The sequence below is a fragment of the Apteryx mantelli genome, chromosome 2 (genome assembly GCF_036417845.1).
Source record: "Apteryx mantelli isolate bAptMan1 chromosome 2, bAptMan1.hap1, whole genome shotgun sequence".
Classification (NCBI taxonomy): Eukaryota; Metazoa; Chordata; class Aves; order Apterygiformes; family Apterygidae; genus Apteryx; species Apteryx mantelli.
In genome coordinates, this window is record NC_089979.1 from 162,516,881 (window position 1) to 162,542,430 (window position 25,550).

The window sequence follows — 25,550 nt, forward strand, 5'->3', positions numbered from 1 at the left end:
GGACACTGTGTTTCCTTTTGGTACCGTCTGGTTGCAGCTGTGGTGTTCAGCTCTGAGGGCTCGAGGAGATGCTGGAGAACTAGAGGTCCCTGTTCCTGTCACACGACCTGATTATGGCCACGGTTTTGATATAAATGAACTGAACAGAACTTTTTCTTCAGTGTTGTGTGGTAATCAGCATTAATTAAAAGCCAAAATATAATTACTACATCTCTCTGATGGAATTCATTTGTTCGTAGTATTGTGGAAGTGTGTGTTTTTAATTAAGTTTATCTGACCGAGAATTCAAACGTTTCTGATCTGCAATAAAACCTGGATTAAATTTCCATTTTAATTCTTACCAATATGGTTTGTGAATAATATACAATTTGTTCTGTTTTGAAAGACTGAATATTTCATATTCAAGTTTAATATTCTATTAGCTTGTTAATCTTTTGAATATACTTAATCACTAGAGAAGTGTATCTTCTTAAAGGGAAAAATAATTTCATAAGTTCCAAGTAAAAGTAGCTAGTTTCAGTTTTTGATTAATATTTGTAGTGTGTTTTGATGTCTTGGATTTTGACCCTTAGCTGGCATGTTCCCAAGTAAAGATCATTTCTGTGATGCACTGGTTTTGTTTGTGTTTCCGCATTGTGAATAAAGAACGATTACTTGCCACACGTAGTGGCCTTTTGGGAATCAGGGAAGCTACAAGGGACTTCAATAAAAGTTTTCACTTTTGCAGAAAACGTTTATTCTGCTCAAACCAAAAATCACTGTTTCATGTCCCTTGATATTAGAAGTCAGGCCAGCACAGTAAAGCTGAATTTCATGTTACCACAGGTCTGCTGAGGACAGGGTTTACTGAGGAGATGGGGTTCAACAAGAAAGAGCCAATAGACGGCAGGACTAATCAAAAATGAGACTTCAGCCTTTTCCGTTTCCGTCAGGCAGCGATTGCTGGGGGGTCAGGCAGCGGGCTTGATCCAGCCGCCCGCCGGCTCGTGGAGCTCTGCCCTGGTCGCCCAGCGGAGAAGCAGCCCGCGCAGGCCTGAGTGCGGGTTCGCCAGCGGGGTGGCACCGAGAAGGGCCTTCGGGGTGTGCTGGGCCTCTGCTTCTGCGGAGGGCGGCTTGCCCGCTCTCCCCCGCTTGGTGTGGCGGTGCTCCCGGCGCGGTGCCGTGTGCCCTCGCCGTGGCCGCGGCTGCGGGCGGGAGGCGTCTGCTTCCAGCCGCTCAGCGCTGCTCCCCTCCCAGAGGTTCTTGGTCCTTCCCGTCCGCTGTCTGAGCGAGGACAAGCTAATTCAAGTCAAGCAAAACGAACCGGGACAGCAAGTCTTACAGCTGAAGCTGTCAGTTCGAGCGTGCTCGGTTGAGCCCCAGCCGGGCTGGCGGTGGCTGGCCCTGCCCCTTCAGCCGGAGCCCTTAGCGGGGAGCGAAAGCGCCTGGCGGTCTGCAACCTTTCCTGGCCTTGAGGCAGGCTGTAGCTTGCATCTCTGGTTACCCCTTTGTGGGGACAAAGTTGTAAAGTTTTTTTATTATTATTACTATTATTATAATTTTAAGTGCTATATTATCTTTATTCCGTTTCCCCTGCAGGAGTAGCTAAACTCATAAAAGCAGATTTGCGCTGGATGCCGCTGTGTCCCCGCTGCGGCTTTTACCGCTTTGACAATCCTGTTGAAATGCAGCGTTTCTGCGCGGTTAAGCTTTTAGCTCCCAGGCAGGCTTCCTCTGGCCGATGGGCTGTGCCAGTGCGCGCGCCGTGCCTTGAACGGGTTAGGGAGCGCTTGCCACCGTCCTGTCAGCCTGAAACTGCTTGCGGGGGAGCCCGGCTTGCAGTCCGCACGGCTGTTTGCAGAGTGAAGGCCTGCGTACAGTCTGAGGCGGAGATACATTTTGATGGATTGTTGATGCCAAAGAAACTGCTTTCCCCACATTCTCGATGGAAAATATTTTCTTCTAGGAAAGCATATTTTGTAATAATATCTCATTTTTCTTTATGCTTGTTATTGTATAGACCAGTATTCAAAGGCGTAAATGTGTTTATGCCTGCACGTGTAAGCTGCCAGGCACATGTGAGTAGTCGGGGCTGTCAGCTTGCATTGAGTTACTCCATATCATCCGTGCTATTCTACTGCTGAACGTAATTCTTGAGAAGTAAACCTGTACTTCTCTTCATCTGCTTTACGTCTCGTCTTATTGTTACTTTTTTCTTACACACACAGGCTTAGAATTAGAAAAAAGTGTTATCCTTTAGGTATGATAATTTACAAAGGTAGAACAAAATCATTTATCAAGTTGTCGATGGCTGTCTTCCACAGTCTTTATTCTGGGTTGAAGAAAATTTTCTGCAGGTTTTAATGTGTATGAGGAACTTCATCATTTTTTCTTCTACAACTTAGCACTTTCTTCTTGTTTTACTCTATTTGTTGTCACAGAGTTAAATGATATCCCACAGTGTTGGGAACTACATAAGCAGGGATAAAAAATACAAGCAGTTACTTAGAGTTTCCAGGTACACCATATGTACGTATAATTACTACATGTATATAATACTAATATTTGATACCATAGTGAACATGAAATTATCGGGGTGAAGGAAACATTAGTATTGGGCTTTTATAATGGTTTATTTGTGATGTACTTGCAGGAAAGAAGTATTTTGTTAATTACCCATGGCTATTTTTCTTTATTTTTTTCATGTTTTGTTTATATTCCTTTTGTTTCACATGCTTCTCAGGCTAGTTGTTGCCATGATTGTCAGTAGGTTTAGACTCAAAAGTTGACTAAGGGCATCTGCTCTTTCAAAAATGCAGTTTGAAGCGTAAAACGGAAAACTTCTTATTGTTTTAAAGTACTGTCTTTTCAGTTTGGTGCAATAAAATTTAGGGCTATAATTTGTTGTTGTTATGACTGATTGCTTTCTATTTGTCTTCTAGTTTGTTTATAAAACTCATTTCCTGGTGCTTAACCATCATTTTGAGATTAAGATTTTTAGTGCAAGTTTCAATGACAGCCTGAAAATTTCCCACCCTCCTCACTCAGTGTGAACTAATTGACTAGTTAAGTTAATGTAGAAATGCCTATGCCTGCATGTGCTTTGCTTTTCAGATTTTTTTTTTTTGTTGTTGCTTGCTTTTCTTTTTTTATGTTGCGAAGTTTTATACATCTATTTTCTCACCTACCGTATCCTAGGGGGCTTGGAGTACCAATAATACAGTCAGCCCACCTTCCTGGTCCCCAGACATTTCAGAAGGTCGGGACATTTTTAAATCCAGACAGCTTCCTGGCAGTGCCATTTGGAGCATCAAAGTGGTAAATAATTTGAATTTATTTACATGTATCCGTTGCTATCTTTCTGCTGTAGAGACTACTAATGAAATTCTGTATAGCGCAACTGAATTAATCTTCCATTCTATCACTGTTAAAGGCCTTTAGAAATTTAGTAAAACTCTGGAGCTTTCAGGTTCAAAAATGTATGCTTTTCAGAGCGTACGAATATTGTGATGGCATTGCCATGATTTTTCATGGCAAAGAATAATTTGCGTTACCAATTTTTGTGTGTGTTTAGTACTTCAGTTCATGTGGTTGGCTTTAAGTAGCTGTCAAAATAAGTTACTGGAGAAAAAACGTCCTTAAGACTGGCAGTAAGGTAAGCCAGACATTAAAAAAAACAGATCTGAGGTGCTTCTTAAATGGCAGAGTGGATCCAAAGTGGCATTGATTTTAGCTTGTGGGGGAAATAAACACCTACTTTCCTCTCTGATTAGACAGACAAAGCTTGTGTCCACAGTGACATTTATCATTAAAAATACCTGAAGAAACCAACTGGAATTACTATTTAAAAAACAACAACAACAACAACTATGAAACCCTAACAAATAGCTGTAGATTCCAAATGATTTATTTTCATTTCACTTTAACTCTCATGCTAATTTTATTTTAATTTGACATTGGCTTAGCTTTTGCTGCTTCAAGCATTAATTTTCGGCTTAATATTCAGCATTAACATTGGTACAAGTATGTGCTTGTTACGAGTCTTGTGAAAATAACAATACTGAAACCCAGTCTGAAACATAGAAAATGAGAAACTTGTCAGAAGAGTTCATATCTTTAAAAGTTCACACTTGTTTGTCCTGTGTCTGCATATGTTTTAACTCATATATGTGTGAGGACAACATTATCCGTTCCCCTTTACTACATAGAAATACTTCAGCCATCAATGGTGTCCTTCCTTTCACTCCCTAAAACAGTGTTGTCTTGCATTGCCTCGTTGTATAAGAGTAAGGTAGTTTAATTTCTCTTTCCATTAATAGATGGATGTTGATAAAATGTTAACACTGTGGTGCTTGGATTCTCCTTTTAATAATTGCCATGAACTTGTATATCTTCTTTGAAAACAGGAGTTGGTGTATTTGAAAAACACTGTTGGCAGTATTGAGCCCATCATACTCCTTTCCATCTCTGGCCTCTCTGTCAGTAGAGACCGTTCATGCCTGTTGGCAACATCATTGCCAAAGAGCTTTGTGGTTTAGTCAGCGCTGTTTTATTGAGCAAACGTTTTGTCTTGGTATGAAAAGTAGTTTCCAGCAAACATTTGGATATAGACATAGATGTAGACATCTAGATATTTTGTGGACGGAATTGGGCTATCTTAGCAGTAGATACTATTCACAAATTTGAAATGCAGTAAATAACCTCACTGCTTATTTGGTAGTAGGAAAGGGTGCTCTCTTGGGTATATACCATAACCATCATCATTTGTACAGAATAGAGCTTCTGAAACCGATGTACTCTGTGCAAAGGCGTCTGACGTACTAGCCAGGACTCCACTAGGAACATTGTCATCATGTTCCTTGTCTCTCTGGAAGTGATTAGGGAGTTCTTCTTACAGCTTGTGTTTAGTTCCTTTTGAAATTAAAAAATCATTGTGAAATTCAAACTAAGTCAGAGTAGTAATATCAGGTAATTATTGTTGAAAAACCATATTTGCTTTTCCACAGTTCATTGCAGTTGAAGGTACTTTATGAGTGCTCCAGAGGACACAAGCACTGCAACTATGTGTCTGCATATAAAATAAGGAAGGGGCAAAAAAAGGAGCTACCTAAAAATAAGTGGATATTTTATAAGAAAAACATAACTTTAGGAGTATATGAAGTGTCGATCTGAGGTTAAGCAATATAATGAGTAGAAAAAGCTCTCTCTGTACCTGCTGGATTAAAGAGTTTGGTGGAGCCAGGTCTTGCTTTTCTTTGGGAGCAGAATTAAGTCCTAACGCCTTCTAATGTTTGTTTGGGTATTCATACCATAAGAAAAGTAGCGATGATTACAACTAGCCAACTGTCCAGACCGTATTCAGAAGTCACGTAACTGTCTGAGCTGAATGTTCACAAAAAAAAAAAAAAAGACAAATCATATGACAGAGAATATTTATTTTCGATACTTTGCAATTGTCAAAAAACCGTATTTCCTTATTTCCAGTTGTTCCTGAACTGAAAATAATTATTACTGGTTCTGGCTGCTTTTTCACTGATGATAAAGGTGATCATATTATGTCATGTAAATAGTTACAGAAGTTAAAGGTGTTTCACAACAATTTATGCAGTAACTAATGACTCTGTCCTAGTGTGCCCATATTCACTTGAAATCATAGGGTGCTTTTTTATTTAAATTTTTCCCTAGATGCATTGAACAAGTTTGAATCCCGTATAACAAAAAGCCTTTAGGTTGCATTTAAATTGTTATCTTATATTGAATAGGGCCGTGGATCAGGATTCCCAGGGAAGCGGAGGCCACGTGGTGCAGGTCTTTCAGGAAGAGGTGGCAGAGGTAGATCAAAACTGAAAAATGGAGTTGGGACTGTAGTCATTCCAGGGGTAAGAACATTTATTTTTAAGTCATATTGTAGTCTGTTAATGTAACAATTTTATTCAGCTGTAATTATTTTATTAAAATACCGTGTAAAATCAAAGAATGCTAAAAAAGTAGAGATATTTGATAAAACCTGGTTATTATTAAGTATTAGTGTTAAGAACTAGAATACAGTTTGTAGCTAAATGGACCTGAAGTAATTTTACACTGCCATTGCCACTTAAAGGGACAAGTGTTGTGAGTCTTGGAGTGCTCCTTCCGTTTCCACAAGGAGAGAACACGCTCATTAAAGGCAGCATTCACTGGAACAGAAAAGGGCAGAGCAAGACTTGCGCATACAAATGTAGCAGCAGCCTTAGCAGGTCAGACCAGAGGTTTGTCTATCCAGGAGACCAGAACTGAATGCTGAGGGAAGAGTGCAAAAACAAGAGTCAGAGAGAGACTTCAGAGCTTGCGGCTTGGGGATTTGCTGAACAGGAGGGGGATGGCTTGTGCTGCAATACTCTTTCATAAATTTGTCTGTTCATTTTTTGAACCTTTTGACAACCATGTAGCCCTTTTTGAGCTCTACAGCTTATTAGCCTGTTGGATACAGAATTTCTTCCTTTGTTTTAAATTGCTACCTACTTGTTTCGTTCACTGCTCCTTAGTGCTCTTACAGAAGAGATCGTGGAGAGTTGTTTTTTTTATCACCTCCTCCATGCCTCTCCTGATTTTTATAGATCTCTGTCACTTCTCCTTCTTTTCCTTTCACTCTGTCTGTGCTAGACTGAAGAATCCTAGTATTTTTAGTTGTTCCTTGTATGCAAGCCTTTCCATATGTTTGGTCATACTTGTCAGTTGTTTTGCCGTGTTCATTATTTTAGTTTATCTGTGTTGACTTTCATCTGCCATTTTATTGCGCAGCACTCTTTTATGAGGTTCTTCAGCAGTTCTTCACAGTTGTCTTTCATTTTTTATTGCTCTGAATAGTTTAATTTTGTTGGCAAGCTTTGTCACCTTGCTCCTCTTGATTTTCTGGATTGTACGTGTGTATGTTGAACAGCACAGCCTGTTAGCAGGCATCCTATCAGGATTTCACTGTTCTTCCACAAAGAAAACTGATAGTTTATTCTGCTTTTTATTTCCTATCTTGTATCAACGTAAGGACCATCCCTCTGATTCTGTGTCAGCTTACCTTCTTTTAAGAAGCATTAGTGAAGGGCTTTGCCAAAAGAATTTGGTAATTAAGTTGATTATATCAATCAGATCTCCCTGTCCCCAGGCTTGCTGACTCCAACAGAGAGCTCTGATAGACCTGTGGGGGACAATTTACCCTCACTAAAGCTCTCTTGACTCTTGAAAAAAATACATATCGATATGACTGCAAGTGCAGTGTTACAGTCAGATGTCTGATATACTGCAGGATGGTACGCAGTGTTCTGGATTCTCCCCAGAAAACATTGAGAAAATGGTAGCTGCATTTGCCGTCTTCCGTTCCTACAGCACTGAAGTGACTTTAGGCAACTAATTGCTCACTGCAATTAATAGTTCGGCTATTTCATGCTTGAAGTCCTTTTAAAAGTCTTAAATATCATAATAACCTGATCTGCTCCTTGTAAGGAGGGATTTTGGTATGAAAAACTGGCAAACGTGCATTGCAAAAAATACATTTTTTTCAGCGATGGACTTGTCTTCTCCAAACATACCTTTTATAGCTTGATTATCAGTCAGCCCTGCAGATTTTGACAGGCTTCCTGTTTCTGATGTGTTCAGAAAAGGATTTGTTCATTTTAATGTCTTTATCAAGTCACTTCTCAGACTCTTTAGAACTGCTTTATTGTGTTTTTACTTATAATCTGATGGAGTTTATATAGCCTTGTGCCAGTTTTTGCTCCCTATGTAATAATCTCTCTGAATCCTCTGCAGGTATTTGTGATCCGGGAAAGGAACAGCTGTCTATATTTTTGTTCCCTTTTAAAGCTCTGGGTGGTCAAGGTGCATAAGCAAATATGTAATTTTAAACATACAGGATGAATTCCACTAATGCTAGTCTTAGGTACCTTATTGAATTAGAGGCATTCACGTAGTCATTCTGATGTTACAAAGCACAAATTTGTATTTCAAGAGAAGCCAGGTTTTATAGAACAAACTCTTCAAGGATTTTGTAACTGAAAAGAGAACATTCACTCCCTTTTTAGTGGAGTTCAGTAAATTGGAGTAAATCAAAATGACAGTCACTCTCCACCAGTTCCTGTAGAACTGTGATCTTATCACTAGTAAAATAAATGTCAGCTTTTCTGTTTCAGACTTCTAGAGCAGAGATATGGCTGTCTTATGATAAAGCAGCGGAAGGTAGCGTTGCAAAGACACCGGCCTTTTGCAAGACAAGTGGTTGAAACAGCATAAGCAGGCCATATTTTTAGCCCCTTTGCACAAACAGATTCTTACTCAGCATGGAATTGTGACCAGTGAACAGCTACGCAAACTTGGACATTTTTTGGTACATCTTTGGGGAGATGGGAGAGGAGGTGGGAATAGATTAACCTAAGCTGGGTCATGGCTGGAGTTAAGGTAGTGTCAAAACTGAGCAATTCTGTGCTACAAAATCTGCTTTCTCATATATGCAAACAACTCCAAGAACTTTGCTGTCATTAAGTCTCTGGAAGTGTTTCAGGTGTTTTTTGATTAGCTGGTTCGTTACATCTGCTGTGCTCTCAACCACACAATCATTAAAAGACCTTAACAATATATGCTTAAACTCCCTTTTTAGCCGTTTCTCAGTAAATGCTGATTTTCAGCAGCAGTGTATCAAAAGGATTCCTTGTAGCTATTGTAGCAGCATTTACATTTATCTCAGAGTGAAGTTTGGACTTGTAAAACATTTAAATTATTGTGTAAACAAAACTAATTATTTAAGATTTAAACTGTATTTAAAGTAATCCACATTTATAAAATTAAAGCAGCTGGGAAAACAGTCACATTTCTCTATCATTCATTTGTTCTTTTTTGGAGAACTGTATGCTCTTAGCTTGCAAACTTTCATGGCCACCATTGGTTCAGAGAGTAAATGGCGGCGAGGTCTAATAATTTAAGTTCCTGGAACTTTCTGCATAGCAAGTTTTGCATGAAAGTCAGAACACAGTTTACATACTCATTAATGTTTTCATGTAAATCTCCCAGAGTCACTACACAACCTCCCCTTTCTTTCCCCTCTTCTTCTTCCTGAGATGCTATATAAACATGTATAAAACGAATTCATAAAGGCCAGGTCAGAGTAACAGTGCTCTTTATCAAAGGGAGAACCACTGTCCACAGTAAAAGTTGAAATCAGAACAGCAGTTTCAGGTTCTCAGGTCAACACAAATTTTTACGAGCAAGCTATATATTCTCAGTGAGCAGTTTTTTGAAACTATTTTAAGTGTTGTAACTTTAGCTATTATTGGTCATTCCTCTAACTTACATTAGCTAGCCCATTTCTAAGCAAAATGGGACAAGTTACATATGTGTGATTGCTCTTCAAGTATTAAAGTATGTCCCTGTAATTAAGTTTTCAATTAGAATAACTTCAGTGTTTATACATAGGAGAAAGAGCAGACTGGTCACAGTAAGACAGTTGCTACTTAGTGAATTTTTCTTAGACTGCCCTCTTTCCTTCCATTTGCATTTTGAAGTACCTGGGATAAATAAAAAGGTGAGAAAAGGGAAGGAAGAGAATGCCTCTTTAAAATGAAATAGAGATGATGCTTGCACAGGTTTGAAAAATGGTGTGAAGTTAATATCGTCCTTTCTAATGAAGGTAGATTTTTACAGAAGATCATATAGTACTAATAAACATACGCACATTCTTCTGGTCTCTTCAAAGCTTGTACTCTCTAGTACTATTAAAAATTAATGTTTTTACAGCTAGGTTTCAACTTGTGTAATGTTTTAGAAAATTTGATGTGCATGCTATTTATTTTGCGTTTTTTTTATAGGTCACAACTATGGATATTTCATCTAACAAAGATGAGGAGGAAAACTCAATGCATAATACAGTTGTCCTCTTCTCTAACAGTGACAAGTTCACTCTTCATCAGGTTAGGCTAATACTCTGCTTTGTTTTGTTTGTTTCTTTAGTTAAAAGCAAAAAGTAAATGAATGTCGTTAGGAGTTGCATTAGGCAATGAGCTAGTTGGACTTTATAGTCACGTGTTTTCAGAATTTGCTGTTTGGCATGTGTTGAAAATCTGCTCTTTTCTGTAATTTTAGGATATGTGTGTAGTTTGTGGGAGCTTTGGCCAAGGTGCTGAGGGCAGGTTGCTCGCCTGTTCTCAATGCGGTCAGTGTTACCATCCATACTGTGTCAGTATTAAGGTGAGTGCTTCTGTTACTTAAAAAATTACTTGATCACATTGTTTTCATATTGCACTTGAATAGCAGTATCCTGCCTTCGGTTCTGTGGTAATTAGGGGAGTCGTTAACTTGTTAGATATTCTTCAGCTAATGTGACCATTATTTGTTTGCGACTTGTGAAAGACTTTAATTAAATGTCATTTTATAGTATGCGTTGCCTCAAGAGAAATTAACCTTTTTGTAATTTCACAACCACAAATAGCAGTGATTATCCAGCAGTTGGTTAAAATAACAGTTTGAGATATAAGTTTAAAACCTAAATACAAGGAGAATTAAAAACAAAAGATACACTGCATCTTGATTTACTCGGGGCATAAGGATTAGTTGATTCGATTTGTCTGTTGGCTGTCAGAATTGACAGCAGTTGGACTGGTTAATTAATACATTTTACATTCATTAGTCTGGGAGCAAATGTGTGAAAATTAAATTTGAGTGGTATGAGATGACTTAGCAAGCACATAATAAGCTATTTACTGCAATATCTAAACTCAGCGCTCTTTGTTGTTCGTTATATAAGTGCATCTGTATAGATGTGGGATTTTTTGAAACATGTCACAGAACTTTATTTTAAAAATGCTTTACAAAATACCATCTGCATTTTTCATGAGACTATAATTTGGTTTTGCATTTATATAGTACTGTTATATTTTAAATTACATTAAATTGCTTATTTGCTTCAGGTCACTAAAACCCCAGTACTGATTATCAAAGATAATTTAGGAAAGATAACAGATACAGGATTTATAAAGAGTTGAATCCTGGTTTTACCACACCTGGAAAGAGCAGCAGTGTGTTCTCCTTCTTCCTTACAGGACCAGCTGCTCCTGTAAGGAATAGAACTGTTCTGCATGTAGACCCAGGGCACTATATATTCTCCGTCCTACTAGTTTATCTGCAAAAAATTGTTTTTGAGAAGAGTACCAGCTATCAGCAACTACGCACAGTTCCTTTCTATTTAAACCTTTCGATTTAGTGAAGCTTCAGAGAGTCTAATTGCCACGCTGCTACTTGTGATATGGACTAGGCAGACCTTAATTTATACAATGATCACACTTCGTAGAGCAGTTTCCGAATAATTTTCACCTTAACTCTCTGCAGATTACTAAAGTGGTGCTTAGTAAAGGTTGGAGGTGCCTGGAGTGCACCGTGTGTGAAGCCTGTGGGAAAGCTACAGATCCAGGAAGGCTGCTGCTTTGCGATGACTGCGACATTAGCTACCACACTTACTGCTTAGATCCGCCCCTGCAGACCGTTCCGAAAGGAGGCTGGAAGTGCAAGTGGTGGGTTTGGCTCTGCTCTCAGAAATGCTGACTGTTGGCCTTTCTTGTTTCTTTTGATTACTTCACTTTATATTTGCAATGCCAACTTGTCTGTGATAATGTTTTAATTGTAGTTAAATCAGGTATGTTAAGCAAAGCGAACAAAATACCTTCCAGTTGTTTCATTCAACTTTCGATTAAATATGGAAACGGTTATCTCCAGTTTATACTGTTTGTTCATGCCAAAAAAACACTTAAGTAGAGACAGACAGAATTTTTCTTTTGAAATATTTGGCAAAAAAATACCAATTGAAACAGTTGGAAAAATTCATGAGCGCTTCACCCAATTGTCAGTTCTCAAAATAAAACCCTCTGAAAACCATTTGTTTTACCTGGGTGAAACACAAACAGAATAGACCTCTCACATGGTTAAGTCTCCACATCTCACTGTGAAGTGAATGGCAGCTGAAATCAGGAATTCCTTTGCCCTGTTGAACTGTTACAAACATGCATCTGCCTGGTTTTCCAGATTGAAAAGACTTCTTATTTAGGAACTTTATTTAAAAAAATATCAAAAATGTTGGTCATGTCCAAAATCTAAAGGATGCATTTCCATTCAAATAAAATACTGTGCTTGACCTGAAACAAGTTATTTTTTCTTCTAAAAGTGGCTACTGATCTAAAACTTAATTATTCATAGAGTTCTAAGTAGGAGCATTTTAAAGGCACAAAATAATCTTACTGCGAACTGAAAGTAATAGATCATTTTGTCTGTTCTGCAGGTGTGTTTGGTGCAGACACTGTGGAGCTACTTCTCCAGGTTTAAGATGTGAATGGCAAAATAATTACACACAGTGTGCGCCCTGTGCCAGTTTGTCTACCTGCCCAATCTGCTATCGCACTTACAGGGATGAAGAGCTCATAATTCAGTGTAGACAGTGTGATCGGTAAGGATTTCTAATATTTTACAGGGTCTTTTTTTTTTCCTGTTTAAGGCTCATTTTAACTTTTTTCCCCTAATGATGTAAAAGCATAAAAATAAAAGGAATGGTCTTGTGGTAAAGAGCACTGGACTGAGTCTCCGAAGTCTCTTATTAGTTCGTTCTAAGTTGTACCACAGACTTAACTATGTGACTCTGGGCAAATTAATTAATCACTCTGTGCCTCAGTTTTTGTCTCTGTAAAAATGAAATAAACTAATTTACCTCACAAGACTGTTGTTGTGAGGCTAAATCTGCATTACATTGTATCAAGTGAGTACTTAAGATGATTGTATATAAAGGAGAAAATTATGATACTAAGACATATATGCTTCCAGGACATTGTTTTATATAGTTTTTCTTCCTGTTGAGGGAAATAGGTAATCTGATACTGTATATACAGTATTTAACACACACCACCGTAGAGGAGTGCTGTATATGGAGAACCTGATTCATCATTTCTCCCTAAAACAATTTAAATTAAGCGAGTGTTTCACATTTACTTGGACCATATAGTGATATTTGGGTCTCCTAAAACACCACATATTTCCTTTAAATTGTATTTTTTCCCCCACTTAATTTCTAGATGGATGCATGCAATCTGTCAGAACTTAAACACAGAGGAGGAAGTGGAAAACATAGCTGATATGGGTTTTGACTGTACCATTTGTAGGCCATACATACCACCAACAAACGGTAAGAAGACAATTGAAACCAATGGCAGGATTGCACACTGCAATAAATAGGTTTGGGAATGTTTTATGATTCTTTTCTCTGGTGGAGATTTGGCTCATTGTAGAACCAAGATTTTTCATGTTTATTTCAAGGGCCTTCTGGAAGTGTCCTCAGCTCATTCTTATCCACTAGTGGTTGGCCATAAGGCCATCTGTGTAGCAAAAGAAAACCTAGCAGGGGGGATTCTGGCCAAATTTATTGAAGATAGATGGGATAAATGACAAAAAGCATTTGGCGCTGAAAGGGTGAAATGCTTCTCACTTTGTTAGGTGCAAGGAAGAAAGCCTAGTTCTCTAAAGACCTGATGTACAGAAGAATCCTAAAATCAATTCCAAGCAGAAAACCTTTCCGTATCTCAGGACTTTGAAGCCCTCTGAAGCAGCAGTAGCCATCACAACAGTCCATATGAGCTTTTTTCCCCTCCTCACTCACATGTTATTAATACCACTCAGCTCCCCCAGAGCTGAAGACCAGTTCTTCCCTAGCTGCAGTCATTGAAAGAATTCTCCATTTTTTTTCTGTTTGGGAGTCACCAGTTTTTTGTTAGTTAAAATGCATAGTACTTTCGGATGAACTTTGCCCTTCTCTGCACATGTTTCCATTGAATATACTTTATTCTGTATTAAGCAGTTCCACAGCATGAGTACTGTAGGAGCTGAGGTTACTGCAGGTTTTCTCTTTGAGCACAGCTGCAGTGTCCGGTTCGGTGGGCTGGTGTTGGTTAATTTAGTTGTGAGTGGCCTGTCAGCAATTAGATTGGCCTGTTAGATGGTTTAAGGCCCAGCTACAGAGGTAGTATCCTGGGTCTGTTTTCTCTGCACATAAGCTCACTGGAGTTTCTGCTTCAGTCTGCTACTTTAACAGAGCCTCGACATCTCTGCACGTTTTTAGAATAATAGCATGTTTAAGTGTTCGCGTTAACCCTTGGCTGTTTGGGATATCACTAGTTTTTTGAAAGTGTGCTAGGAGGAAAGCACAAGAACTAAGAGAGTGTTTCAGTAAATGTTTACATCCACCAGGAGGATGTCTGTAGGAGACTGGTTTTCCTTATCAAGAGTTGAAGATGTCAGGAGGCATGTGTGTGAGACGTCTGCCAAGGAAAGTTCTAGAGCATCTGTTGTCCCTTTAGGCTGACATGTCCTCATAACAGCTTGACCTTAAATGTAACTTACTGAGGTGGCTTTGGAAGTTTATAAATTGATTGACTATATGCAGTCGCGGGACATTTCTTAATTTCCACTGGTATCAGTATTAGAAGTTAGAGTCACTTATGCTTACATATTTCTCGAAGTCATTTCATTTTTGAGATCTGCTTTCACAAATTGAACAAATTCAGCAAGAAAACGTTTTGTAACTGGGAAAAACAACAAACTTGCAGAGATAACAGATTTTTGTTTCTTTTGATAAGTTTCTGGGTACTTGAAACAAAAAGGTCCAAGTAGCAAATAATGCCTCTTCCTGCCTCTTTCTGTTATGAGCTGGCAGAGCTACCTTTCAAAGGTAATTAAAGCCCCTAATGTGTGAGACGGTACAACTTCAGTAGACAGCATCAGAGATGTTTCACTTGAAGGCATCAGGTGGCCCCAGAGTTGGTCCTTCTTGCACACGTTCATGAAGTTTTGTTGCTTAGGTTTGTCTCCTAAGGAATAGGAAGCAGTTCTGCGCAACCTGTTAGAGAGTTCCCAAGCTTTCTTTGCAGTTTCTTTTCACCCTTTTTTAATGAGACAAGTTTCTCTGCTTATTATTCTTTGACTCGGTATATATAATAATCTCTTTTAACATGTATGTACACTACAACAATTGCATGTCTGAATATGTCACTTGGTGCATGTTCATAAAAATACTTGCATGTACTTTTATAGAAAATATATTTTAATCTTTTGCTAATTCTTTTACAACTCACTTGAAAATTCTTTGTAATTTTTTGTTTCAAGGTGAGAATGGTTAGCGTTTGATAAACTTAATGAAACAAACATTAGTTAACAGTGTACTGTTTCTTAGAATATACCATATTGTGGGCTTCTTATTGGGATGCTTCTTTTTCTTTCCATTTGATGTATGACAGAGGATATTAATGTGTTCACAAGTCTTATTATGGGTTTTTAAACTACTTTGTAGAAGAAGCAAGAGCTCCTCAACCTAAAGTTTACCAGTACATTGCATGTGAAGAAATAGGTTTATTGTTAGGAGTGAGTAAACCCCTTCTAGAATGTCGGTATTGAGAAAGAGCTTCCATTTTTTTCTCTGCTCAAGAAAACCGAAACATCTAAATTTGTAAGAGCTCTTCCCTATCTCATCTTAAGAACACCAGCTGCATATCCGCTAATCTTATGAAGTCATCTTTCTTCAGGAAACAGAAATAAAAGATGAATAGCTTTCTCTTCTTGACCATACATAAATATCCACAGCCAGAATGTGGTAAAACTTGCTCCAAAATAGTACACCACAAACCTGTAACGTTTAGATTCTTCTGAAATAATCATCTCAAATTGGTGTTCGTCAGCTTGTTTTTAGTAAGGTCTCAAGATACAGCATATGCGTCTCAGCAAATTGCTGTACGTTGTAGAAGAGGTTCTCTGATTTCGTTGGCGTGTTACTGTGACTGGGTCCCAGCAAGTGCTCTAGGCAGCAGCCGCTTTTCCCTGGGTGCTGTGATAGCTGCGCGTGGACAGGAGGGGTGTGCGCATCTCATCTCCAGCCACGAGCTCCCGCACTAGTCACTTCTGCCTCTCTATCATTTACCCGTGTACATGGCAACTCAACTCAATGGCCCATCTATAAACTCCGTGCCTTCCTCACTTATTCCCATCCTCTCTCCATCCACATACTCCAGCTTCCTTCTGCCTTGGTGCTGGTCCTCTTTCCCGCAGGAGGCCCAGGTAGCAGCTCTGCCTGGCTTGCTTTAGCAGGCGATGGAGCTGAAGAGAGGGGAGCTGCAGCAACACGTAACAGCCAGTTACGACTGATGTGCTAGTAGTTTCTGGTAGCCACCTGCGTACGTGTGTTCTTCCTGTGGCTCAGATAAGCTTGTCCACAGAGGCAGTGAGGAGTTCGTATCACTCACCACTTCAGAGATGTTCGGTCCTGCTGGTGGTACACATACTAGGTCTGGCACCTCTGTTGTACAATCTTCATGAAACTGAATTAAGATTTTCTTCATTCTAAAATTTATTCTGTGCTTCACAAATACAGGATACAAGAGCAATGTAATAATAGATATGAAAATTGTAACTTCGGAATTTGTAATTTTTTGGAGTGTTTATTTTAGAATCTGCCGTTACCTGCTTGCAGGTTGCTGTCTGTTTACAAACAAACTCCTGCATCATGCACGTAGTTACGCAGGCATCCGATGCTGTTCTGGCATTGGCTTGTTTCTGCATCAACCATTTTGCTCCGTCTCTTATGCCAAATTCATTTCTGCCTAGAACTGTTCTTTTCTGTTCCAGCCCCAAAGATTGCAGCGTCCTCTCTTCTTCAAACTGTGATTTTTTTCTCATCCGATTGTATTCTATGCAATTCTTTTTTAAACTGACAATACAAAACTTTGTGTCATTCATCATATTTAAACCCTTTTAAAAATAAATGTATAATTTTGGTTAAACTTAGCTTAAGAGCCTCAGAAAGCAGTGACCCCTTGTTGTTCTGTGGGTTTGGTGGGTTTTTTTGTTTGTTTGTTTTTGGTGGTTTTTTTTTGTATCCAGTCTCTCTCTAATTTAGATCTCATATTTCTCTGTTACCCATTTTACTGATTTAATCCTTAAACTGAACTCTAATTATCTTCTTTTCTGGAACTCTGTTTAATACCATCTTCAAATATTGTTTGTTTGTGCAACTTTTGTGAGTTGGTCTCTGAAGGCTTCACCTTTGTCACTATCAGCTCGTTTATTTGAGTATTTCAACTCTCTTCAGTCTCTGGAGCTAAAGTTGTTCATAATCTGACCTGGCCTAGAAGAATGCTCCCTGTTGTGTGACTTTTAATAAGGATATCAAGTTCTCATTGACAGCTATCTTCCTGAACTTTTCATTTACCTTCGGTTCCAGTTCGATAATTGCTGTCTCTGATTTAAAACATCTGGTAAATTATAGCCAATTAAATAAACAGATGAAGTCTTATTCCCCTTTGAGTATCCCTTGCAATCTGTTTTTGTTGTTGTTCTTGTTGTTTTAATTCAGTGATTTTAAATATCTTCCATCCAGCAACTTCTGTCCCATGTTTTTGTTTCCCTGCAGCTCAACGTCTCTTTCAAAATTTCATTTTCAAATTTCTTCTCTTCCTTGTCTTGTCTTTCCCCCTTCGTGTGTCATTTTTTCAGTAATGCTGATAGACTGCTTTCATTTACGGATTGCACAGAATAATCATTTTCTGTAGGTTATATCATATCCTTTAGTTAGACCTTACATAAAACATTTTGCAGGTGCAATATTCAGAGACTTTTAAGGGACTACAATTTGTAAGTGAAACTTTCACTTCCCTTCATCTTTTACATGCTTAGAAAGCATTCTCTAGGTTTCAAGTCTTTCATCTCCTACATGCTTGTTATGTATTTAGCTAAGAATTTAAGCGTTATTTGGAACCCTTTGTGCTTTTCCTAGTCTTGCCCCTGACTCCCACGTTTGTGTGCGAGATCATTATCACTAGCACACATGGAGTTGATCTGGCGTCTCTGAGAAACACTGAACCTACCACATGTACTTTGCCGCAGTGCTCTGGGCTTGTGTAGTCCATACAAATTAGATATTCTGGATACTTATCTGAGTCTTAAATTCAGCTTTGATAAGATTTCTAGGCAAAAAAAGGAAAATACGTGTTAATAAACCTGCATGAATGGTAAACCTAACCATGCCGAAATAACAGGTTTTTTGGGTTTTAGTTCTGTCTCGTTGTTTCTGAGATAGAAGCTTCCAGCTCTCCCCATTCTTACTCTGTCTACATGATCTCTGTAAAGCTACTACTTATATTAAAAGTCGAGTCCGCAGATCACAGGTTAGCGAAGCGTGATTACAGTTATTGTAATTAAGGCAGGTGGGAAAAGCATTTCCACCTACAACAGTAGGAGCCAGCAGGGTAGGACATTTTGATTGCTGTTTATTCAGTCACACTGTTCCAGTGCTTCCTTGAAGCTGCAAGCCGTAATTTTCAAACAGAGTTTCTGCTGTTCCACTTATCAGTATTCTTATCTTGGATAAGAATTACTGTATCCGACTTCAACAAGTCATTATCATCTGTTCCCAGATACTCCACCAGTCTCATTTTGTTTCTCTTATATATGACATCTGAAAGCACAGACCCCGCTGGAATCTTGCCTGTGAAGCTATTGGAGTGTGCAGGCTGCTCCTTGAGGAAAAAAGATAGCCGTTGAGGTCCGATTCACAAAGCCTTCCCATTATTCACGCTTAGGTTGGCAACAACTTGATGTCATGACTAAGGTGGAGGTTGCTTTACAGTCCAGTAGATCCAGCGTATTCATTTGCCCTCGGTCCAGCAGGAGGAGATCATCTACCATCGAATTCAGTGCGGTTCCAATACCATTCTTGGCTCTTGGAAATTGGAAGACTTCAGTCAATACCAGGCTTGTTTCGCAGCTGCATCTTCTGTGACACTGAAAAGCACTTTATTTTAAAGGTGCTAGTGAATGTTGCCAGCAGTATAAATTAGGGAGTTTAACAGAACTGTTTGAAAGAAAATCGATTGATAGTTTCAGTTTAAATCAAGTCACCATTTTTAAAAGTTGAAATGATTTTCCTTATATTTTTCAGTGCCTTCTTTGGACTGTTGTGATTCATCAGTTGGAGCTCAGATTATTTCAAAATCAAAAGAACTAGGTAAAAATGTAAATGCTTAATCTTTGATAATTTAGCGTATTTTAAGGGTATATTTTTACATGAGAGAAAAATTACTTTTTCTATGATTTTGTAACACACAGCAGTAACTGTCTTTCAGTTATCACAGCATGCTTTTCATTTTTTTTCTTGTTTTCTCTTCTTTCTTTTCTGTTGCTTGCCATACCTGCACTATAATAATTACCTTAAATTATGCTATGATCCTGCAAAGACTTCCTTGCTTGCATTAGTACTGGCAGAGAAAACATTGTGGGGCTGAGTCAAGCATGTATACAAGTGTTTACAGGCTCGAGCTGTAGGAGGATGACACAACTTTTCTGTATTTTAGCCTAGTTTGTGCTAGGGAATTTATAATCTTGACAAACCTTCTCAGAAGTCATTTGTTATAATGATAGTACCTAAAAGCTTCCACTGTGTCAGGATAGCTTCCATCATGTCAGGATAGCTTCCACCATGTCAGGATTTTGTTCCATTTGATACTGTACAAGTGTATTCTGAAAGAAGGTTGTCCCCTCAAATATTCAATCTGAAAAAGAGTATACAATCTTTAAAAATATATATATGTTCTTTTTTAATGGCACATAAGAAAATTGATGTTGTGAACAATTATGTTCCATAATTCCAGTTCCAAGAACCAGCTGTGTTTTGGAGTGCGAGATGTTACATAAGAAAATATTTTTGGTTAAAGGGAACAAATGGTATGATGTTTGTGTGTTTTCAAAAGTATGTTATTGAGTCATTATTTAATTAGCCCCCAAAAGAGAAGCATCATTGCAGCCTCTTCGTTATTTGGTAACTCCTTGAAAGTCACCAAACTCGTGCTTGCTGAGCACCAGAACAGATGACTGGACAACAGCGCCTTTCTCCATGGCAAATCAAGGAATGTTAAAGACGAGTTTATTGGTAGACTCAGTCGTCACGTAACAGCTTGAGGGAGAAGCGGTCTTGCAGGTCTTGGGACACTTGGGTTCTGAGCAAGATTTCCTATTCAGTCTTGAGCAGCTCACTTGACCTATCCTGTTTTTTTGTCTGTAGAGAGAATAACTTACCTGTCCCACCAAGAGTTGTGGGAGGCTAAAGTTGGTTAATAATGTGAAGCTACAGTGCTAAGGACTGTATAAGCTGTATAAGGACCTGGACTGATAAGCAACAGGGACCTAAACTAAGACTTGCAGAGTTTATATGAATGTCAGGTATACAGGGATACCCTGCAGGACATCAGTTACCATAATCAAATTATTCTTTTAATGAGTTCTTGATGTAAGGTGTTTTGTAGCAATATACTCCCTTGTTCCTGGATTTGACTTCAGAGTCTAAATTATAAAGCTTTAACTGTAACATGTAAGACAGTGTTGGATATTTCTGTGTTATTTATACTGAGTTCTTCACTCATGAATCAGTTTCCATACATGCGATTAACAACTCTTTAAAGTACAATTCATAAAAATCTAAGACTTGTAAATCAAAGAGTTTTATATTGCTGTTACAATTCATTTAACTTTTATAGACCCACCGAAGACATACACACAGGATGGAGTCTGCTTGACAGAATCCGGCATGTCTCAGTTACAGAGCCTAACTGTTACAGTACCTAGAAGAAAACGGACGAAACCAAAGCTTAAATTGAAGATTATAAACCAGAACAGTGTGGCTGTGCTTCAGACACCCCCAGATGCCCAGTCAGAACACTCAAGAGATGGAGAGATGGATGACAGTAGAGGTAGTGCTCTACTTTTGGCATGTTTTCTTATATCTTGGAGTGTTGCAGTAGGTACATGTATTGCACACATTCCTGAGAGTTTGTATTATATTGATACTCACATGCTCTGTACTAAATGTTTGGTGAGAATTACAATAATCACGACTTGTCATTGCCCGTTTCAGGGCTTTTCTGGTTGTGTCATCCATCCCATATGAAACTTGCCTCTCTGAGGCTGGCAACACTGGAAGTACGCGTGGCCTTTTGGCCTAATTCTTGGGTTACCCGTGACAAATATTGTGCGCTCACTGAGTACAAGTGTGTTTTCAGACTCTCAAGTTTAATGCAAACACTGTTTGAAAGTGGTACCATTGGGCTCAATAAAGCAACCTGTAGATCGCTGTAGACCCAATATTTAAAACTAAGGGGAAAGTGAAGTAATAAGCCCTCTGGGGGAGCGTTGGGTTTTTTGCTGAAAGAGGTTGGCTGACCTGAGAGTCTGAGGGGGAAAAATACTTCATTTTATTTCACTAGCCAAAAAAAATGTTTTGTTTGACCTCATCTCCAAAGCAGAATTCAAGACAGAGTTTAAGTTTGGAAGTGACTTCTGGGCTGTTGCTCTAGTTGAAATGGATGACGTGATACCCAGAGCCCTCACAAAGGGGCTCAGTTTCCAGGGTAGGGTGTCAGCTCATTGCGGAGGGGAGTAACAGTGTTTGCGTTGCTTCTGGGGCTGACAAGAGGGATGAAAGGGTCTGGCCTAATACCTGTCCCCTACCCAATCACCCCACCTGGGTGCAGCGGTGAGACTGCAGTCTGTTGTAGCAGCACTTGGGCGAGCTCCTTCCGCCCCACGTCTGGACCTGGAGCAAATGTCCACGTGTCCTTGGGGCCAGCAGCACGTTCCTCGCCTGCTTCCCCCACAGCTAAGGCAGGCAGAGTGGCCACAGCCAGAGGGGCTGAGGCTTAGAGGTGAGAGTGCGAGAAGACCGAGTAGGAGCAGCCAGCCTCTTTGTACCTTAAATCAGCGCTCTTCTATGCTAGACACCGTAGCCAGCGTGGTGCAATACCATTCTGCTGTCCTCTCTTATCCTGAGAAGTATTTTGGTAGCAGAGGTGCTAATCCATGGCCCGAGGAAAGGCTTACTCAACCAGCAGGTGTGAAAGTCATTACATTAGTCATGCAGGTGTCTGTTACAAGTGGAGCACAGGAACTGCGCCTCCCCACAATCTAAAGTGCTCTCTGTTTATGCAACATTGCCTTGTTGTTAATCAGATTAAATGTCATAAGAAGCTTTTTTTAGATACAGAGAGTGTACTTGAGATAACTGGGTAGTTTAACCATCAGCGCAGTTTCCATGTTAGCTTGTTGATACAAGTATCATTCCTGTTGTTTGATTAGCACATTCTTACTTGCCTTCTGCTGTTGACTAGAAGTGTATTTTTTTTTAATAGATTCCCTTTATTTGTTTAAAACCTTTAAAACAGTGAAGTAGTTGGTTTTCTTTTGTTCCCTTCAGGAGTCGTAGGATTTAGTAGATTACCGTTACGCAGACTCTTGCATTTCACCCTGTTATGCCTTTATTTAGTCCATCGGTTGGGTTGTTGAAAGCAAAAAAGCCTTTGATTTTGATTTTAAGACATCAAGATAGAGAATTAACCACTTCCCTTGTTGTTCTTTTTTTGTGGTTAATCTTTATTTTTACAAACGTGTACCTATTTCCTATTTAACTTGATCTAATTTCATCTTTTACCCAGTGGCTTTTATAGGTATGCCTTTTCACCTAGATAACGAGATACATAAATGCAATAACAGAGTATGAATGGGAGAGCCAAGGCTTGTACAGTATTTCTTTAATTTCAGTTCCGATCATCATCTATTGCTTTTTTTTTTTTTTTCCCCCCTCTGGGATATGCACATGTTGCACAGATTATCTTTTTATGCATTGGGAGTCAGGGCACGTTCATTTATTTGACTGTAACTGCATGGCCCATGCATGGTAGGTTGACTGTGTTTCCTGGGGGCTCCAGACGCACCACGTGTGCTCTGCAGAGAGCCTGCTCTCTGAATATCTGAAATTTTTGTATGGGCATCAGGCTCAATAAAGCTATACCGCTGCTTTGATTGGGACAACATAGTAATTTCAGGCAAACGCGAGAAGTCCTTAGTTCTACTCCAGAAATTCCAGAAAAAAGAAGGATGATGGATTTGAGAAATCTAGCTTCACGGTAATCCTGTTACCATCTCACCCATATTTCATCAGGTGTTCCAGATAAGTTTTAAAAATTCACTTGAAAATTCAGCTTGCTTTAGGAGCTTCAGCTTCAGTGGACTTAATGTGGCTCTTCTGCTACTATTTGTAGAGTATTTATGAAGAAATGGGAGCAACTGTTGTGAAGTTTAGCCTTGTGCTTACTGCTGTGCCACGTAGGAACACTTCAGCACTCGAGCAGGTTTCTTTTCTGCCAGGAGGGGACTTGTTACAAAGAAGGGTCGCCCGGGCTCTGCTCAGCCCAGGCGTTCAGGAGAAGCTGCCTTTGCCGGTCCAGCAGAAGCATTGCTAGAGCTCCGGAAAGTCTCGATCAATGAGAAAGTCTGGTCAGCAGCCCGGCCTTGGAAAGCAAGAAGGGTTGTAGTTCTGCCCCAGTACAAGTGGTTTGAAAGAGGCTGGTTGTGTCTGTCCTAGAAGTATAAGCAGAGTACAAGGCATGTTTCATAAACAGCCTTTCTGGCTCTTTCTTACAGAAGTGCTTTTAGACTGTGTAGAATTATATGCCTAAATACAAGACAGAGAATCTGTTCCAGTCCCTGAATTCCAGTATCTTTTTGGGGACTAGAGTATATTTAACAATTTTCAAAAACTTAGAGTAGAATGAAGATGTAATGTTATTATTGTGTTGACATTTTGGGGATATCAAAAACAATAATTCGGTCTCTCTTCAGCACCAAAGGCTTTTACAATCCCATCATACTTCACGTCTGTTTTCTACCCTGCTTTTCCACAGAATATGAACTCAAAATTACAGTCCTCATCTTCAAGGTTGACTAATTCCTTTGGGCTGAATTTTCTACTACATAAGTAAAACTCCTCAGCATAGATAAGTCAGCTTTCAGTCAGTCACAAGGGTTCAGCTCAAGAACCCTCCAAACTATGAGTCATTATATATTACCTTCCAAGTGCAGGCTGTATTTTTTCAATCTGTATTCTTAGTGCAAACAAACCCTACTAAACAAAAGTTCGGGGGAGAGGGTAAACAAAGTATACCTTATGTGGCCGATTGTAGCCATATACCTTGATGTATTGCTGGAAATTGTTCAGACACTCGGATAATGCAATGGCGTAGGACTCTGAAAGGAATGCGAAAAAAAATCTCAGATTCGTGTATATGAGACCATAACGTTTATTCTCAGTTTTTGGGTAGACATCATAAGTGCACAGGAAATGTGTGCGTATACTTGGTCTGTGTGTGTAGATAGAGTGGGTTTCTCAAAAGGGTCTGAAGGGCACAGGTATCTTACCAGCTTTTGAAAAACCTGACATTCTTAATCAGTTTCTCATAAATCACTCGCATGTAGGAAACTTGGAAAACTGTCTTCCTTCCCTGTTCCAGTTGAGTTTATAATTGCCTCTTTTCTCCAGAAGGTGATCTTATGGACTGTGATGGAAAATCAGATTCCAGCCCAGAACGGGAAGCTGTGGATGATGATACCAAAGCAGCAGAAGGAGCTGATGGGATTAAAAAAAGAAAGCGAAAACCATACAGACCTGGTAGGATACATAATTTATATGGTTGTGGGTCACTTGTTTGCTTTCACAATTTTTTTCTATATAATTAATAGAATATTAGAAAGAGTATGGAAGTAATTCTGAAGTGTTTCATTCTTAATTGTTGATTTTAGAATTTTTTCCTGTTTGATTAAAAATATTGTTTAGTCCTTTTATCAAAATACAGTTCCCAAAGGTTGTTGCACAGCAGCAGACCTGTCCTTAATATTCTATCAATTATAAGTTTACAGTTCAAATCTACACCTTGTTACAGATTCTTGATAGGAAAATGTACAGTATTTATGTAATTGCTGGAGGCCAATTGTGTGTGTAAATATATATTGTGCATTTGTGTATATGTGTATAAAAAATCACCAGTAATACATTGTATTGCATAAAAATGATTACACAGATATTGTGTAGGCAGGATCAGAACTTGAGAGAACTTCTTTGCAGTTATCTTACCTGTTTTCTGAAATACTTGATATGAGTAATTTCTTAAATAATTGCAGGTGACTTCTGGCAGTGGATTTTGATGAATTCAGTTATTGGATGAATTCATTTGCTTTAATTTATTAGTGTAGTCAGCTCTTAATTATCTTGACTGTGGATTAACTGTAGGTTCTGGATGCAGAAACACTTGAGCTCTCTCCAGGCAGAAGCTAGAGGTACCTAGGTGACTTTCTAGGAAGTAGCTCCAGTTCATTAGGGCTAATAATGAACTCCAGATAAAAAGCTCTCTTTAGACACAACTTGCCTTTTTGAAGAGCCCCTCGGTATGTCTCAGAGTATCTGTATTATGTGTTGGTTTTGTTTCTCATTATGCAGCCTCCCAGTACTGTGGGTAGGTTGACTGTAGTCTTTGCAGTCACAAATACTGTTTGGCTACTCGTTTCCATCCTTCTTGCTGTGGTGGGCCACATCATCCGATTATGAAGATAGTAGGGGAGGGGAAGCGAGAAAATGAGATGGTTAAGGAGAAGGAAAGGGGTAGAGCAAAGCAGGGAAAGGAGGTAAGAGTTAAAACGCGATCCCATTTCTC

At 39.1% G+C, this 25,550-nt stretch overlaps 1 protein-coding gene across 4 annotated transcripts in view; it reads left to right on the forward strand.

Moving 5' to 3' along the window:
• KMT2C (lysine methyltransferase 2C) overlaps positions 1-25,550 on the forward strand; it is a 204,826-nt gene that overhangs the window by 124,251 nt on the left and 55,025 nt on the right. Inside the window, exons 14-23 of one of the 4 annotated variants that reach the window (XM_067291962.1) lie at positions 3,178-3,297; positions 5,742-5,858; positions 9,810-9,911; positions 10,084-10,188; positions 11,326-11,507; positions 12,269-12,433; positions 13,053-13,162; positions 18,959-19,024; positions 20,550-20,762; positions 24,383-24,511. In XM_067291962.1, the coding sequence (XP_067148063.1) occupies positions 3,178-3,297; positions 5,742-5,858; positions 9,810-9,911; positions 10,084-10,188; positions 11,326-11,507; positions 12,269-12,433; positions 13,053-13,162; positions 18,959-19,024; positions 20,550-20,762; positions 24,383-24,511 (1,309 nt within the window). The remainder of the gene's footprint in view (positions 1-3,177; positions 3,298-5,741; positions 5,859-9,809; positions 9,912-10,083; positions 10,189-11,325; positions 11,508-12,268; positions 12,434-13,052; positions 13,163-18,958; positions 19,025-20,549; positions 20,763-24,382; positions 24,512-25,550) is intronic. The other 3 variants (XM_067291963.1, XM_067291964.1, XM_067291965.1) reach the window with 3 other exon arrangements.